This window comes from Mizuhopecten yessoensis, unplaced genomic scaffold, assembly GCF_002113885.1.
Source record: "Mizuhopecten yessoensis strain PY_sf001 unplaced genomic scaffold, ASM211388v2 scaffold2435, whole genome shotgun sequence".
NCBI lineage: Eukaryota > Metazoa > Mollusca > Bivalvia > Pectinida > Pectinidae > Mizuhopecten > Mizuhopecten yessoensis.
In genome coordinates this window covers 178,853-194,346 of record NW_018404545.1, presented here as the reverse complement: position 1 = coordinate 194,346, position 15,494 = coordinate 178,853, and the positions used below count along the sequence as shown (strand labels likewise).

General features: G+C 35.3%; 2 protein-coding genes across 4 annotated transcripts in view; both read left to right on the top strand.

Annotated features, from left to right (window-relative positions):
- The window catches only part of LOC110445979 (monoacylglycerol lipase ABHD12-like), a 50,284-nt gene extending 47,846 nt beyond the window's left edge, over positions 1-2,438 (top strand). Inside the window, exon 11 of the mRNA XM_021490900.1 lies at positions 2,433-2,438. Within this exon, the coding sequence (XP_021346575.1) occupies positions 2,433-2,438 (6 nt within the window). The remainder of the gene's footprint in view (positions 1-2,432) is intronic.
- A 1,258-nt stretch (positions 2,439-3,696) lies between these two features.
- LOC110445980 (serine/threonine-protein kinase Nek9-like) overlaps positions 3,697-15,494 on the top strand; it is a 38,926-nt gene continuing 27,128 nt past the window's right edge. For 2 of the 3 annotated variants that reach the window (XM_021490902.1, XM_021490901.1), the window contains exons 1-13: positions 3,697-3,856; positions 6,470-6,647; positions 7,590-7,642; positions 8,048-8,118; positions 9,161-9,266; positions 11,193-11,242; positions 11,586-11,667; positions 12,035-12,204; positions 12,949-13,063; positions 14,407-14,481; positions 14,762-14,824; positions 15,087-15,231; positions 15,451-15,488. In XM_021490902.1, the coding sequence (XP_021346577.1) occupies positions 3,716-3,856; positions 6,470-6,647; positions 7,590-7,642; positions 8,048-8,118; positions 9,161-9,266; positions 11,193-11,242; positions 11,586-11,667; positions 12,035-12,204; positions 12,949-13,063; positions 14,407-14,481; positions 14,762-14,824; positions 15,087-15,231; positions 15,451-15,488 (1,287 nt within the window). In that variant the 5' untranslated portion in view covers positions 3,697-3,715. The remainder of the gene's footprint in view (positions 3,857-6,469; positions 6,648-7,589; positions 7,643-8,047; positions 8,119-9,160; positions 9,267-11,192; positions 11,243-11,585; positions 11,668-12,034; positions 12,205-12,948; positions 13,064-14,406; positions 14,482-14,761; positions 14,825-15,086; positions 15,232-15,450; positions 15,489-15,494) is intronic. The other variant, XM_021490903.1, reaches the window with a different exon arrangement.

The window sequence follows — 15,494 nt, the reverse complement described above, 5'->3', positions numbered from 1 at the left end:
TATTGTGTTACACTTGCCATGTAACTGTTATATTGTTCTATGAGTGCATGCCTGAAGTAGGGCACTTAACCAATGCTGTTAAAGAAAAAATAAAGAGAGTTCAAAAATTCTTTCAGTGTAAGTTAATTTTGAAATAGAAAAATATAAACCTGGTTCAAACTCAAAGCATTGGTACATGTAAAAATAAATTTTGATGATAACATCAACCCAAATTATCAATTAAAATTTTGAAAGGATTTGCCTGTGCTCATACTGTACAAAAACATGATTTTAAAGAAAGTAATGCGAATGAAGAAATGTTAATTTATGATATTAAGATTTAATGTGTTATAAAGATAATATTGTAATATTAATGTAATATCGTATTGTTGAGGTGTATTATGATTTCTGGGTCCCATAGCATAGTTGGTAGTGTGCTAGTCAACTGACACAAGGTTGTAGGTTCAATTCTTGTAGAGGGTAGGATGTGAGTGTGTATGTGTGTGCATTCGTAAATTATATCAGATCTATTGCTCAACTCTCTAGAGTGGAGTATATAGGTATTCACTATCATCCATTCGTAGTTGTCCATCAGATGTCTCAGGTAGGACAAATTATATGTTCACTAAGAAGTTACACACTGACAGATTATAGCTCTATGCAGTAACGAAGTGCTGATAAGCCAACCAATAATTATGGTTAGTATATTTTTTATTACATCGAAGAAAACTATTCATATTTATATAACAGTTATGCTTTACATTCACACAGATTTATCTGGATTATTTACATTAGTTTATGGGTTTTTTTGAAAATCTGAGTGAGTGAGCAGTGACGTTCAGAACAATGGTGGAGATAGGTTTCATCTCGCTGTGACTTCTGATGTCAGTTTCTTTGGAAACCATTCTTACGCCGATTAAGTGCACTAATTAATGGGTAATAAAGAAAGATTACAGTTCAGATCTGTGAAATATCATATTGCTTTTAGTTTGAGATTTTCTTTACCTGTGATGAGTTGTATATATTTACCTGTGACGAGTTGTAGATAACAACCTCTGCCTCGATCCTTTCCTGGAGGCAGAGAGACAGGGCCAAAAATTGAGTGTACCTGTGATGAGCTTTAGATATATAATGCTTGTGTTATATGAGAAATGTGCAACTTTTTTTTATCATTTTTAGTGGTGGTACTGTTCTAAACTGTTGAAGATAATTTGATGAAATATCATGAATAATCATGATTATCACTAAAAATTAAGTGTCCCTGTTTCAGGACCATGTTTTCCTTACATCTCTCCACATCAACACTGTTTGATCTCTTTGTTTTATAGATACCTAATGTAATGTTGTCATGTCTTATTGCAAGCTTATTTTGTATTCTGTTTCTACATGATGTATACATATATATACTGTAACGTTGAGGATGTATACATATATATACTGTAACGTTCAGGATGTCCTAAAGTCACAGGCTAGTCCTATCACTCGGTATAGTTCTCGCCAAAGATTACAAGTTTACGTGCTATTGTATTGTCCAATTTGTTGTGTCCATATCAACAATACGGAAACACTTTGCCAACATTTACCAACCTCACAAATGACAAGGGGCAGACACTCATACGCTTACCAACATTTCCCAGCATCACAAATGACAAGGGGCAGACACTCAGATGCTTACCAACATTTACCAGCCTCACAAATTACAAAGGGCAGACAGACACTTATATGATTACCAACATTTACCCGCCTCACAAGTTACAAAGGGCAGACAGACACTCATATGATTACCAACATTTACAAGCCTCACAAATGACAAGGGGCAGACACTCATACGCTTAGCAACATTTACCAGCATCACAAATGACAAGGGGCAGACAATCATATGCTTACCAACATTTACCAGCCTCACAAATTACAAAGGGCAGACAGACACTTATATGATTACCAACATTTACCCGCCTCACAAATTACAAAGGGCAGACAGACACTCATATGATTACCAACATTTACCAGCCTCACAAATTACAAAGGGCAGACACACTCATACGATTACCAACGTCACAAATGACAAGGGGCAGACACTCATATGATTATGTTAAAGGTTTTATTAGTATTAATACATGAACTGAACACTGAGTTATTTCAGCTGACTTAATCAGGCTACAGTGTGGGATATGTCAGCGACCTGTTCCAGAGGCCAAGGCCACAGTACCAGTGTTACAGTGAGTGACATCTGGCAATATCAATTTGATTTTTTAATCAAAATATAAAGGTCCCTTCAAATTTTGGCAGAGGTTGGATATGTTGTTTTCACTGACAGTGTAACCTACGTTGTATAACTGTACACTAAATTGATTTACTGTAATATCTACACTAGGTGTTTTCTTTGAGAAATAAATATTCCTGTATGGTATGGAACTGAAACAGTTGTAAGCTTGATGATTTGTGTTTTACAGTCTTGATGATTTGTGTTTTACAGTCTTGCAAACCAACTTTGTTTGAAATCTTGCAGTTAAACTGAAATGAACATAATAATTGATCATCCTGAAACTAGAATCCAAATTCATGTTGTAAATGACCATATATACTTTATCATAAATAATAACTAATTATATTATTGTTGTATAACTGAAGAATTCTCAATTGTATTATGAAGTTGCAGTCCCCGTGGGATAGAGAGGAGCGCCTAAAAGGGGAAATAAGGGCTAATATTTAAACGACAACTTTTTCATATGGATGAAGTGATTTTGACCTAATCTTTAAAAATCCTCTATTCAAGAACATGTAAACGGATTTGAACCTTATTTCACAAAGAACATATAACTTCTTGAACCAAGGAAATACAGTATTTATAAACGAAGGGTGTTGCCCTTTCCTGGAGGCAGAGAGGCGAGGCCAAGAAGGAAAATGTGGGTTTATCTTTCAAAGAAGTGCTACTCTTTAAATATGTTTGGAGATTAACCTTTGTAATTTGTCATGGAGTGTAAATGTGTTGTAGAATTGGACTGAGTCAATCATCAGCAACCAGGTAACTCAATTGGTAGAGCGTCCATCTAGAGTTTGAGGGTCCAGGGTTCGAAATCCAGTCTGGCAGTGCAGTTTCCAATCCTAGCCACGAATACACAAATGCGACCCAGCAACCTGTTTTCTGTTTAAAGTCTTGCATATATGTTTAAGACATCTTCTCTAATTCCAGCTGCCCAATGGTAACCAAACTTGATCCAAATAAGATTATTATGGTCAATCCATATTTACATTGTCGTTTAGATAACAAAATTAAAAATGAGCAATACAGGTCCACTTGGCCTCTTGTTAATACAAAACTATGAAGATTGCAAGATGATAACATTCAAAGTCAGTGGGACTGTCCTACTTTATAATCTGAATATGGTTATAGGCTTATAATTGTTATCATATGCCACACAGCTTTTGAGTATTTAATTGTTTTCGATGTCTTAAGGAAGCCCAAACTATCTTAGTGAACATCATTTGTTTTTTGTTTGTAATTTCTGCATTCAGCTGTAAACTTTACTGTTCTAATGTGTTAAACATTAATATTGCTTCTTTCTGTCCTCATCACGATTATTGAAGAACATATATTATCTGAAAATATAACCGTTTGTGCCTCTTTAAAAATATGAAAACGTTTGAAAGATCCAGATTTGTAAATGACGGGTGCGTTCGATTAGATGTATATATTTTACACCGCGTTACCTCCCTTCCATCGATTTGTTTACAAATGGCGACCGATTTGGAAGCATCAGATGTGCAGACAGCACCCACGGGCGCGAATGAGGCTTGTCAAGAAACATCGTATCTCTTCGTGAAAGTTTTAGGTAGAGGGGCTTTTGGAGAAGCTGTGTTGTACCGTAAAACCGAGGTAAGGATTGTAAACAAAGCATTCAAATTATGCAATTGTCGGAGTGGAAGTTGTGCACAGCAACAGTAGATTGGCGACCAATAAATCCGCTAAAACTACATGTACTCAGTAGACCTATCATCGTTGATTATTTCAGCTTGCAACTATAATCAATTTAAGCGGCGACATCACAAACAGCCGGTTAGAATAAGTAATAAAAACGTGGTATACAGTCATCAGGTCCAGTACACTCTGCCGATTGAGCTATATAGCTATAAAGACCTAGACAGTACAGCTTTATTCACCTATACATTTAAGCTGTACATTTTCTCAGATTTCAATTTTCATTAAATTAAAGCAAAGTCGCATAAAACAATAAGGTTTATGGTCATGTTGACTATTAAAAACATACAGTTAGATGTTTATTTTCATAAATGTAAAATTCCGATTTTTTTACATCATTATTTTTTAAAAAGATTACTTATATTTAACGTCTTTTGTTATCAACCTAATGATAAAATCTTCTTTTAACAGCGACTTTGTTTCATTTTCCTTAAAAAAGAAAATCAAATGAAGATAGCTCAAAAGATCTATTTCAGATAGGTCAATAGAGCTATTATAGGTCGATCGGTCTTTATACGTATATAGGTCAACAGCTATATAGCTCAATCGGCAGAGTGTGCTGGACATGGTCATAGTGAACAATATTTTTACATAGAAAATGGCTTGAATTTTTTGTCTGTGTCAATGACACAGGACTGTCATCCGATAGCTTCTCGTAAAAGGAGCCCAGTCAACATCAGTAAGAGTCTGGTCTGGCGTACCACTAGGTACAGTACTCGGACTGATTTTATTCCTGGCCTATATAAATGATCTTCCAACCTGCATGCATTCATCAGTCCGCCTTTTCGCAGATGACTGTTTACTGTACAGATCAATCAACACCTCCCAAGACCATCTGGATTTCCAAGCAGATCTGAAAGCACTAGAGTAGTGGGCCGAGGACTGGGGCATGTCTTTCAACACCTAGCCTGAGTTTCCTCTGGTTCGGACACCAGACTTAGACATATCTATGTTCTATCTGTCAAAATGTCTAAGTCTGGTATCTAAGGGCCAGAGGAAACTAGGGCTATTCAACACCAAGAAATGTTCCATACTCAGAATGGCCGGAAGTAGAACACCAAGCACCTACAGATACAACTCAACAACACCATACTAGAAGAAATAACAGAATACCTAGGAGTAATGATGAGCAGTTTGCTCAGATGGGACTCCCATATCAACAGAACTATAGGGAAGGCAAACTCCACACTAGGATTCCTGGGAAGAAATTTGAGGGAAAGTCCATCAACCTTGAAGTTAACAGCTTACCGATCACCATATAGTAGGACAACTCCTAGAGCACAGGGTCACAATTTGGAACCCATACCAGAAGTTACACACATCATCACTGGAAAAGATCCAATGCAGAGCTGTGAGATTCATCTGTGCCAACTATAGAAGAGACAGCAGCTTTACATCGATGCTGAATGAACTGGGACTCGCACCACTCGAGGAACGCAGACCTGAGCTGAGACTAGTTCTCTTCTATAAGATCATTAAGGGGCTAGTGGCTTAACCAGTGGACCAACATTTAGATCCAAACACAAATACACGAGTGCGCACTAAAAACAGTCTTAACTTTAAATACCAAGTTACCAACACAGAACTCTATAGGAACTCATTCTTTCCACTTACAACGAGAGACTGGAATTACCTACCCAACAACACTTTGTGCACTGAAACCCTGGAAGCCTTCAAACAAAAACTGAAATCACCCTTAATTATAAACACACTCCTCCAACCCGGAAGTTTATACTCCAGTAGACTACGTCAGATACAAATACAGATAGATGTTCTGTATTGAAACTTCTCCAAGTCAGAAAATATCCAATGGTGTCGTAATGCTGTTAGCTAGATTAATGATAATTCTGTCTGTTTTCTTGATACTTTGTGGGAAAGCAACAGATACAAATTTACCATCACTATTCTAATGCGCTAGAAGCAAATATTGATTTACATTATTCTATAATTTGGAAAAAAAAAATTGTGCACTGTGATATTACATAATTTATCAAGATTATTAGACAGTAGTGTACATTATTACAAAGTCTAACATGTACACTAGACTTAGGATATTTTGACTGGTACAAATGAAGGTGTTCATCCTGTGAGATCTGTCTAAGTGTGATGAGTCTAATGTTGAATCCATATAGTAAACTTAGGCTAGAATTAATATGTGCAGTTTCCTAACTTTATGTGCAAAGTCATTAACCATAATTATGTGTAAAACACTGAGAGTAGTCCCAGGAAGAGGGTCGTCCAAAAAGGTCAACATTTGGAGTTCGTTTGAAAGAAGCTTGATCATAGCAATATTTTGCTAGCCATACAAGTAGAGAGAATTCCTTATGTAAGAACATGTAGTTATTTTACCAATATTGTCAAGTTTCTACCATAATGATCATGGAACAGTATCTTAATTCATATATACAATCAGCCTGATGACGAAGTATGTATATCATAATCTGCTTTATGGTAGAAATATAAATAATGCTGTAAACAGCAAGTTTAATGGACAACAATTTTTTTTCCCAGGACAACAGTCTGGTGGTATGGAAGGAAGTGAATCTGGCACGACTTGGAGAAAAAGAGCGTCGAGATGCCATGAACGAGGTGGAGATCCTGTCGCTGCTGAACAACACCAATGTGATCACCTACTACAACCATTTCCTCGACCAGGACACGCTCTTTATAGAGATGGAATATGCCAATGGTCAGATCACACTTTTATTATTTTACTTCATGCAGCATAAGCAAACGTATATTACCATAAAACAAATTAAATCTTGGATTTTTCTTTAAACTATATACCTAATGATGTAAATCAAGAAATTGTGGGATCTTGATAGTGTTGATAGTTTATGAATGAAAACATCCCGACTCCAGTGATCAATCTACAATTAGTTTGTGTAATAGGAAAGAGAATGGTGTGCTTCCACCGGGGATCGAATCCTCGATTTCCAGGTTCCTAGTCGGAGGCTCTTCCACTGAGCTAAAGGGAAATTTCCTCTAGCTCGAATCTAGAAGGCGACCTTAATCCTATGTACAATTAAAACCTGCCACAGTTTGTATGGGTCTTTTTTCACTGTATGGTTAAAGATAATTGGGTACCACCATTTTAAATTTCAGTATTTTCAGAAATTCTATTGGTATACAGGACCTAGGACTTCCATGTAGATTTATCACTGTGACTCCAATAATAAAAGTATAGTTAAAACCAAAATCATCTCCTAAACTTCAATACATAAAATTCAAATTTCAGGACTACTACAAGAAAATCTCAATATTTGATGTTTGACTGTAGATGTATGTCTCACTGTAGGTATGATATTGATATCATCATGCAATTGTAATAGACAATATGGAAATCTATTGTAGTAGTGTAGTCAGCGAAACATTTATCAAATAATGAAGAGTCCCTTGGCTTTATACATTTGTGTGTGTGCGGACATGTATGTAGTGTAGTATTTCATAACAATATTCAGCCGGTTATAACTATCCGTACAATTTATGTAATTCTTTATTTCTGTTATTTTTACATGTATATTGATTTATTAAAATATTAATTTAAAATTCATAGTGAAACTGAAACAAGATATAGTTTGGAAACCAAGCACTGCTATCTTTATAATATTCTTATATTGCTTTATTCCAGGAGGAAGTCTTCATGACAAAATTGCAACTCAAACAGACCTGTTTCCAGAGCAAGTTAGTAGCATTCTTCTCAGTAAATTTGGTAGTTTCTCATCTTTTTCCTGAACAGAGAAGAACAGGACAAGGAGAAGAGGATACATGTAAAATGTCCCAGTAACTGTTTTAGCAATAGTGTAGAAAATAAATACATGACTGTGTATATGAAGTTGTTTTCTGCGGTGCACAAGATAGCTAGATAATTAATCCTGTAAACGACACAGAAAGTACCTGATAAAAGATAACCATAAAACATACTCTACAGGGCGACAGTGCCTGGTTACCACCAACATAATCCTTCTTCTTCTTTAAAATACTACAATTGACTTGTTACTGTGACCAGTTACAGAGTTTGTTCAGCTTTATATATATATTGATGTGACCTTGAACTAATTGTAATGAACTTGTCTCTCATCTAAACAGCAAGTGAGATGGTACCTGTTCCAGATTGCGTCTGCCCTGACGCATATTCATAACTATGGAATAATACACAGGTAAGTCATACACATTTGTGTATGTTAATTAGTTTCTGTAACTGTTTTTCAATCCCTATACAGGTATGTCAGTCAATTTGTAGGTATGTCAGTTAATATACAGGTAGGTAAACACACACACAGGTATATCTATATAGTATGTCAGTATTCAGGTATTTCAATCCTTACACAGGTACATCAATCGATATACAGTTAATTAAGTTAATATATTTACCATGTCTTAATATCTATTTCATTCTGTAGTAAGATATATTCAGGTTTAACCTTAGCTGGTTGATTATTTAGTATAAAGAAATACATGTAATCAACTTAAGAGAACTGCTACCTATCACCATGGAGATAAGTCTTTGTTATGTTATGTTATGTAGTGCTTGTATTAATATGGAATTACATACTTTTTAGCTCGCCTATTCGAAGAATAGGGGGCTAATGTAGTCACCCCGGCGTCAGCGTCCCACCTTCAGAGGTTTAAGTTTTTGAGCAAGTTTTTTCCAGACAGTGTCGGATCAACACAGTTGTCTATTTAATATGAGTTTCAATCATTTAAATTGAGTGTAAGCAGTGTGCTGGACCATATTTTTGTATTTTATGGCCCAAAAACAGCTTAATTGGACTTAGTTAAATTTGAGGTTAAAGTTCTTGGACAAGTTTTTTCGTGAAGTGTTGGACAACCACCATCAATAGGCTGTTGTCTAGTATAAGGTTGAAGCATTTATATGGAGTGTTAGCAATGTTCTGGACAATATTTTCATATTCTAGCGTCCAAAAACAGCTTTATTGGACTTTGTTAATTTCTTAACAATCACTTCACATAGATGTTTCTACACATTTAACAGTCCTTGAAGTATCCTGGTGGTAAGTGAGGTGGCAAATAAAATGACAGGCACTAATAAATCAACGTTTTACTATACATGTGTTTCTATTGATAGTTGCAGTATTATAATAACATACATAGGCCAGCTATGCTGTTCTCCAACACCTCCTGTTGTTATATTATGATGTACCTGTATTGATATGGAAATATGTACTTTTTGTTTTCCAGAGATGTCAAAGCTATGAATATTTTTATGACGAAAACCGATTTATTGAAATTAGGGGACTTTGGAATTTCAAAACTTCTTGAATCTAAAGGAGAGATGGCTGATTCTGTAAGTCATATCCTGTTGAAATGTTTCTTGTGATGTGAAAAATATTTGAATTACAATGGAGAAAAATTTACTGTTTCCTGTTGACTTGTTCATAGTACAAGATAATAATAATAATAATAATATACAACATTTATATAGCGCCCTATATAATTTGTAAAATTACTCTAAAGCGCTTAACAACATATGGATAAAAGTAACAACTGTGAAACAAAAACAAAGGCTTACAATCCCTTTTATACATTTAAGCAAGCAGATAATGTGTCCAGTACAAGATAATGTGTTCAGTACAAGATAATGTGTTCAGTACATGATAATGTGTTCAGTACAAGATAATGTGTTCTGTACAAGATAATGTGTTCAGTACAAGATAATGTGTTCAGTACAAAATAATGTGTTCAGTACATGATAATGTGTTCAGTACATGATAATGTGTTCAGTACAAGATAATGTGTTTAGTACATGATAAGGTGTTCGGTACATGATTATGGGTTCAGTACATGATTATGTGTTCTGTACATGATGATGTGATCGTAACATGATTATGTGTTCAGTACCTGATAATGTGTTCGGTACATGTTTATGTGTTCAGTACATGATTCTGTGTTCGGTACATGATTAAGAGTTCAGTACATGATAATGTGACGGGTACATGATTATGTGTTCGTAACATGATTATGTGTTCGTAACATGATTATGTGTTCAGTCCATGATTATGTGTTCAGTACATTATAATGTGTTCAGTACATGATTGTGTGATCAGTACAAGATAATGTGTTGAGTACAAGATTATGTGTTCAGTACAATATAATGTGTTCGGTACATGTTTATGTGTTCAGTACATGATTCTGTGTTCGGTACATGATTACGTGTTCATTACAAGATAATGTGTTCAGTACAAGATTATGTGTTCAGTACAATATAATGTGTTCGGTACATGATAATGGGTTCGGTACATGATTATGTGTCAGTACAAGATAATGTGTTCTGTACAAGATAATGTGTTCAGTACAAGATAATGCGTTCGGTACATGATTATGTGTTAGTAACATGATTATGTGTTCGTAACATGATTATGTGTTCAGTTCATGATTATGTGTTCAGTACAAGATAATGCGTTCGGTACATGATTATGTTTTCGGTACATGATAATGTGTTCGGTACATGATTATGTGTTCATTACAAGATAATGTGTTCGGTACATGATTATGTGTTCAGTACATGATTATGTGTTCAGTACATGATTATGTAATCAGTACAAGATAATGTGTTCGGTATATGATTATGTGTTTGGTACATGATTATGCGTTCAGTACAAGATTATGTGTTCGGTACATGATTATGTGTTCGGTACATGATTATGAGTTCAGTACAAGATAATGTGTTCAGTACAAGATCATGTGTTCGGTACATGATAATGTGTTCGGTACAAGATAATGTGTTTAGTACATGATAATGTGTTCGGTACATGATTATGTGTGCGGTATATGATAATGTGTTCGGTACATGATTATGTGTGCGGTATATGATAATGTGTTCGGTACATGATTATGTGTTCAGTACATGATAATGTGTTCAGTACAAGATAATGTGTTCGGTACATGATAATGTGTTCGGTACATGATTATGTGGGTCGGTACATGATTATGTGTTCGGTACATGATTATGTGTTCGGTACATGATTATGTGTTCAGTACATGATTATGTGTTCAGTACAAGATAATGTGTTCGGTACATGATTATGTGTTCAGTACAAGATAATGTGTTCAGTACATGATTATGTGTTCAGTACAAGATAATGTGTTCAGTACATGATAATGTGTTCAGTACATGATTATGTGTTCGTTACATGATAATGTTTTCAGTACATGCTGTGTACTTGACGTATTAATATATTTTAATGCTCTCTATATACATCTATATCAACAGTTGGTGGGAACTCCCTATTACCTGTCCCCGGAGATTGTACAGGGTGCCAGGTACTGACCTACCTTTGGTGTTTTCTGTATATCTTGTCACTTCATTTTAGCCATCATTTCTTTAACTGAAATATTTGTATGTTTTGTTTTATTTGTTATGTATACCATATTATAGATTATTAAATGGATGGACCACATTTTGTTTTTTATTAATAACTGATTAAAAATGTAAATCTGATGTGTTCGACAATCATAGCCGTAATTTAATCAAACAAATTAAAAATATTACATAACCCGGTAACAATCATATCTATAATTTAATTGAATAAATTAAGATTTTAAAATTACATAAATATGTTTCCATAGCACTTAAACAATACTTGTTATATTTCTTATATTTAAGCTATGATCAGAAAACTGATGTTTGGGCACTTGGCTGTGTACTGTTTGAGCTGCTTACCCTAACGAAGACATTCCAGGCAACGGTAAGTACCAGTGTTTACCAGGTAGTTAGGTACAGCAGGTCACAGAGTCTTACTGTCCAGTGGGGTTAACTAAGCAGAGTTCCAACATGGTGGTACCCATTTGAACAACTGATTAGACTAGAACAATCGGAGTAAGGAGGTTTGTTATACATTACCCTCTCTACCCTGTCTCCACTCACCAGAGAGTCATGCTCCCCTTGATGTATATATAATATATGAAAAGCTACATCTCTAAAACAATTAATTTGCCTGATACAATTTAAATCAATTTCCAATTCTAGTCAACAATTTTTGTAAATTTCAGCTTTGGAGATAATTCTTTTTATCTTATTCTAGATAATTGATAATGTGTTGTACCGTTTTCTAGAATCAGCTTCGGCTTGCGTACGAGATCGTGCGGAGTGAACAGGGTGAGGTTGATCCATGCTTCAGTAACCACATGAGGGAACTAGTAAACCTCATGCTGCAGAAGGAACCGAAGAACCGGCCTAGTACCATGGACATCCTTGACCATTCTGTATTCACGGCTGATGACTGGTCAGTGCTGGTCAGCCGTTGGTTATTGTAGACAGTTTTATTTTCATACCTGTTCCACTGAGCTTATGTAAGAAGAAATAGTGTTCAAATTTGTTAAACATTCTAACAAAGTACCGCTTCATTTAAACCACAAGTCTTAGGGTCATGCCTGTAGATTGTTTGGGTGATTGCTTTAAAGTTTCTTCAAATAAATGACCTGAATCCACTTTCAAGGTCATAGGGGCTAAATGTGTTAGAATGTTTACTTAACCGTGATGGCTAGATATAGGGTAATGATATTTTGCCAGTAGCATTCTAGTCTGAAACTCAATAAAGTTTGCCTGCATGACCAAGATCAACTTTGAAGGTAACAAGAGTACAATAAGTCAAACACTTTCTGCAAAGATCTGTGTAGAGAAATGCTATTAGCCCGTCGTGTCAGCTTGATTGATGTCAAGTTAAACTTTGTTTATAATAAATTTGACCTCGAACCACTTTGAAGATCCAATTGACCTCTTGATGCTGTATCAATTGATTCTTGAAGTTAAGGGAAATGTACATATATAGGTATCAAACTGCAGTCTGTTGTCCTTTAATTCAGAAGAATTTAAAACAATAAACAACAATTGTTATGGCCAATTAGTCTATTTGTCTGCAGTCCTGGTTGGTAGCACTATAGACAGAACTTGGCTTAAAGCTTAGGTAAGAGATTAGAACAAAAGAAATAAGAAGTGTTGTAATCACATGTACAATTTAAACTTACAGCAAAGCAAACATGGAAAAACAGGTTTGGGAACTGAACTCTGGGGCTCGAAAATTAAGACTACAGTCATCATCATCTGTAGAAACTGTCCCTGTGATCAAGTCAAAAGTCACGGAGGTGAGATATATATATATATACAGAAACTGTTCCTGTGTTCAAGTGTAAAGTCACGGAGGTGAGATATATATATATACAATAACTGTTCCTGTGATCAAGTCTAAAGTCACGGAGGTGAGATATATTTATATACAGAAACTGTTCCTGTGATCAAGTCGAAAGTCACGGAGGTGAGATATATATGTATACAGAAACTGTTCCTGTGATCAAGTCTAAAGTCACGGAGGTGAGATATATATATATACAGAAACTGTCCCTGTGATCAAGTCTAAAGTCACGGAGGTGAGATATATTTATATACAGAAACTGTCCCTGTGATCAAGTCTAAAGTCACGGAGGTGAGATATATTTATATACAGAAACTGTCCCTGTGATCAAGTCTAAAGTCACGGAGGTGAGATATATTTATATACAGAAACTGTCCCTGTGATCAAGTCTAAAGTCACGGAGGTGAGATATATTTATATACAGAAACTGTCCCTGTGATCAAGTCTAAAGTCACGGAGGTGAGATATATATATATACAGAAACTGTCCCTGTGATCAAGTCTAAAGTCATGGAGGTGAGATATATTTATATACAGAAACTGTCCCTGTGATCAAGTCTAAAGTCATGGACGTGAGATATATATATATACAGAAACTGTCCCTGTGATCAAGTCTAAAGTCACGGAGATGAGATATATTTATATACAGAAACTGTCCCTGTGATCAAGTCTAAAGTCACGGAGGTGAGATATATATGTATACAGAAACTGTCCCTGTGATCAAGTCTAAAGTCATGGAGGTGAGATATATTTATATACAGAAACTGTCCCTGTGATCAAGTCTAAAGTCATGGAGGTGAGATATATATATGTACAGAAACTGTCCCTGTGATCAAGTCTAAAGTCACTGAGGTGTGATATATATATATATATATATACAGGTAAAATGACTGAATATAAGTACAAAAGTTATAAGTAATAATCACATTGTGTGGATAACAGGATGCACCAGAATAAGTAAGAAATATTTGTTTTTAGTATGACTACTGTTTTGCTTTTGTTACAGATTAGGTAAACATTTTACTATATTTTACTTGTGATTTTTTAAATATTGCCACAAGAATAATAAAGAAAAAAGAAAGAAAATGGCTTGATTAGCCTCCTTGATAAACTTTGTCACTTGGACTTAAAATCAGAATCATTATGTGTCACTTAGAGTTTTGACCACTGAAAATGTAAAATACAATATAAATAATGAATACAAATATTTAGCTTTATATACATACAATGATAATTTCATGGTGTGATATATTTATTACCATAAGACAGTAGATTTAGAACTGTTGTGTTGTTCCAGGTGTACCAGTGGGGGGGAGGCAAACGGACTCCCCAGAAACAGGACATGTTTGTGAAAGGCAAAAGTGCCATTCAGGTAAAAACAATATTAACTATGTTATCTGTTATTCCTGTCTGTTCGATGGAGACTTTATATCTAGCATTGCTTTTAGAGAGAAGTGAAAAAGTAGGAGACGGAGGAAGATGATTTATGGAATTTACTTTGTTAATCTGTTACCAGCTGTACTTAATGAAACTGAATGGTGAAGCAATTCTGCCAATGTTCACCCTATTTCAAAATGTCGTCTAGGTTTTAACATATATTTAAGTAAACTATTTGACACCAAAAACCATGAACCATTCGTTGTTGACTGTAGGTGGCAGCAGGGAGTGCCCACTTTGCGGTGGTTACCATGGAGAAGGAGCTGTATACCTGGGCGGTAAGTAGAGATCTATATAAGGCATGAACGCAAAGGAAAGTTCTCTCTTTTTTATCAATTATTTTCTTGATAGTTGTAAGTATCACGTGGTCTCCATCTTTTGTGCTTTAAAAAAATGAATTATTTTCACCATTTTATTCTTTATTCATCGTCCTTATTCTCTTGATTAATGTTCAATAAATAAGTATCAGGCATAATATAAGTGACCTAAAAAAATAACCAAGTAAAATAATGAATTTTGACAAATTCTGTAATTTTGTAGAATGTTCAGGGTGGGGCACAAATCGTTGGTCAGCTGGGCCAGGGTAACAAGTCTGCATACAAGGCACCAAAGAAAGTGGAGGCACTGGAGGGGGTTGGCATCATACAGGCCTCATGTGGGGAGGACTTCACGCTGGCTGTCACAGGTATAATAATAATTACATTTTCTCCTCGGCCCTGGGTATGTTAACATGTACCAGGTCACTCTATAATTATTACACTTCCCCCTCAGTCCTCAGTATGTCACAACGAGGATTATTTGTATTATTTCTGTCTAGATGAGGGACAGGTGTACATGTTTGGTTCAGACTACTATGGCTGTTTGGGCTGTGACAATGAGGATTATTTGTATTATTTCTGTCTAGATGAAGGACAGGTGCACGCGTTTGGTTCAGACTACTATGGCTGT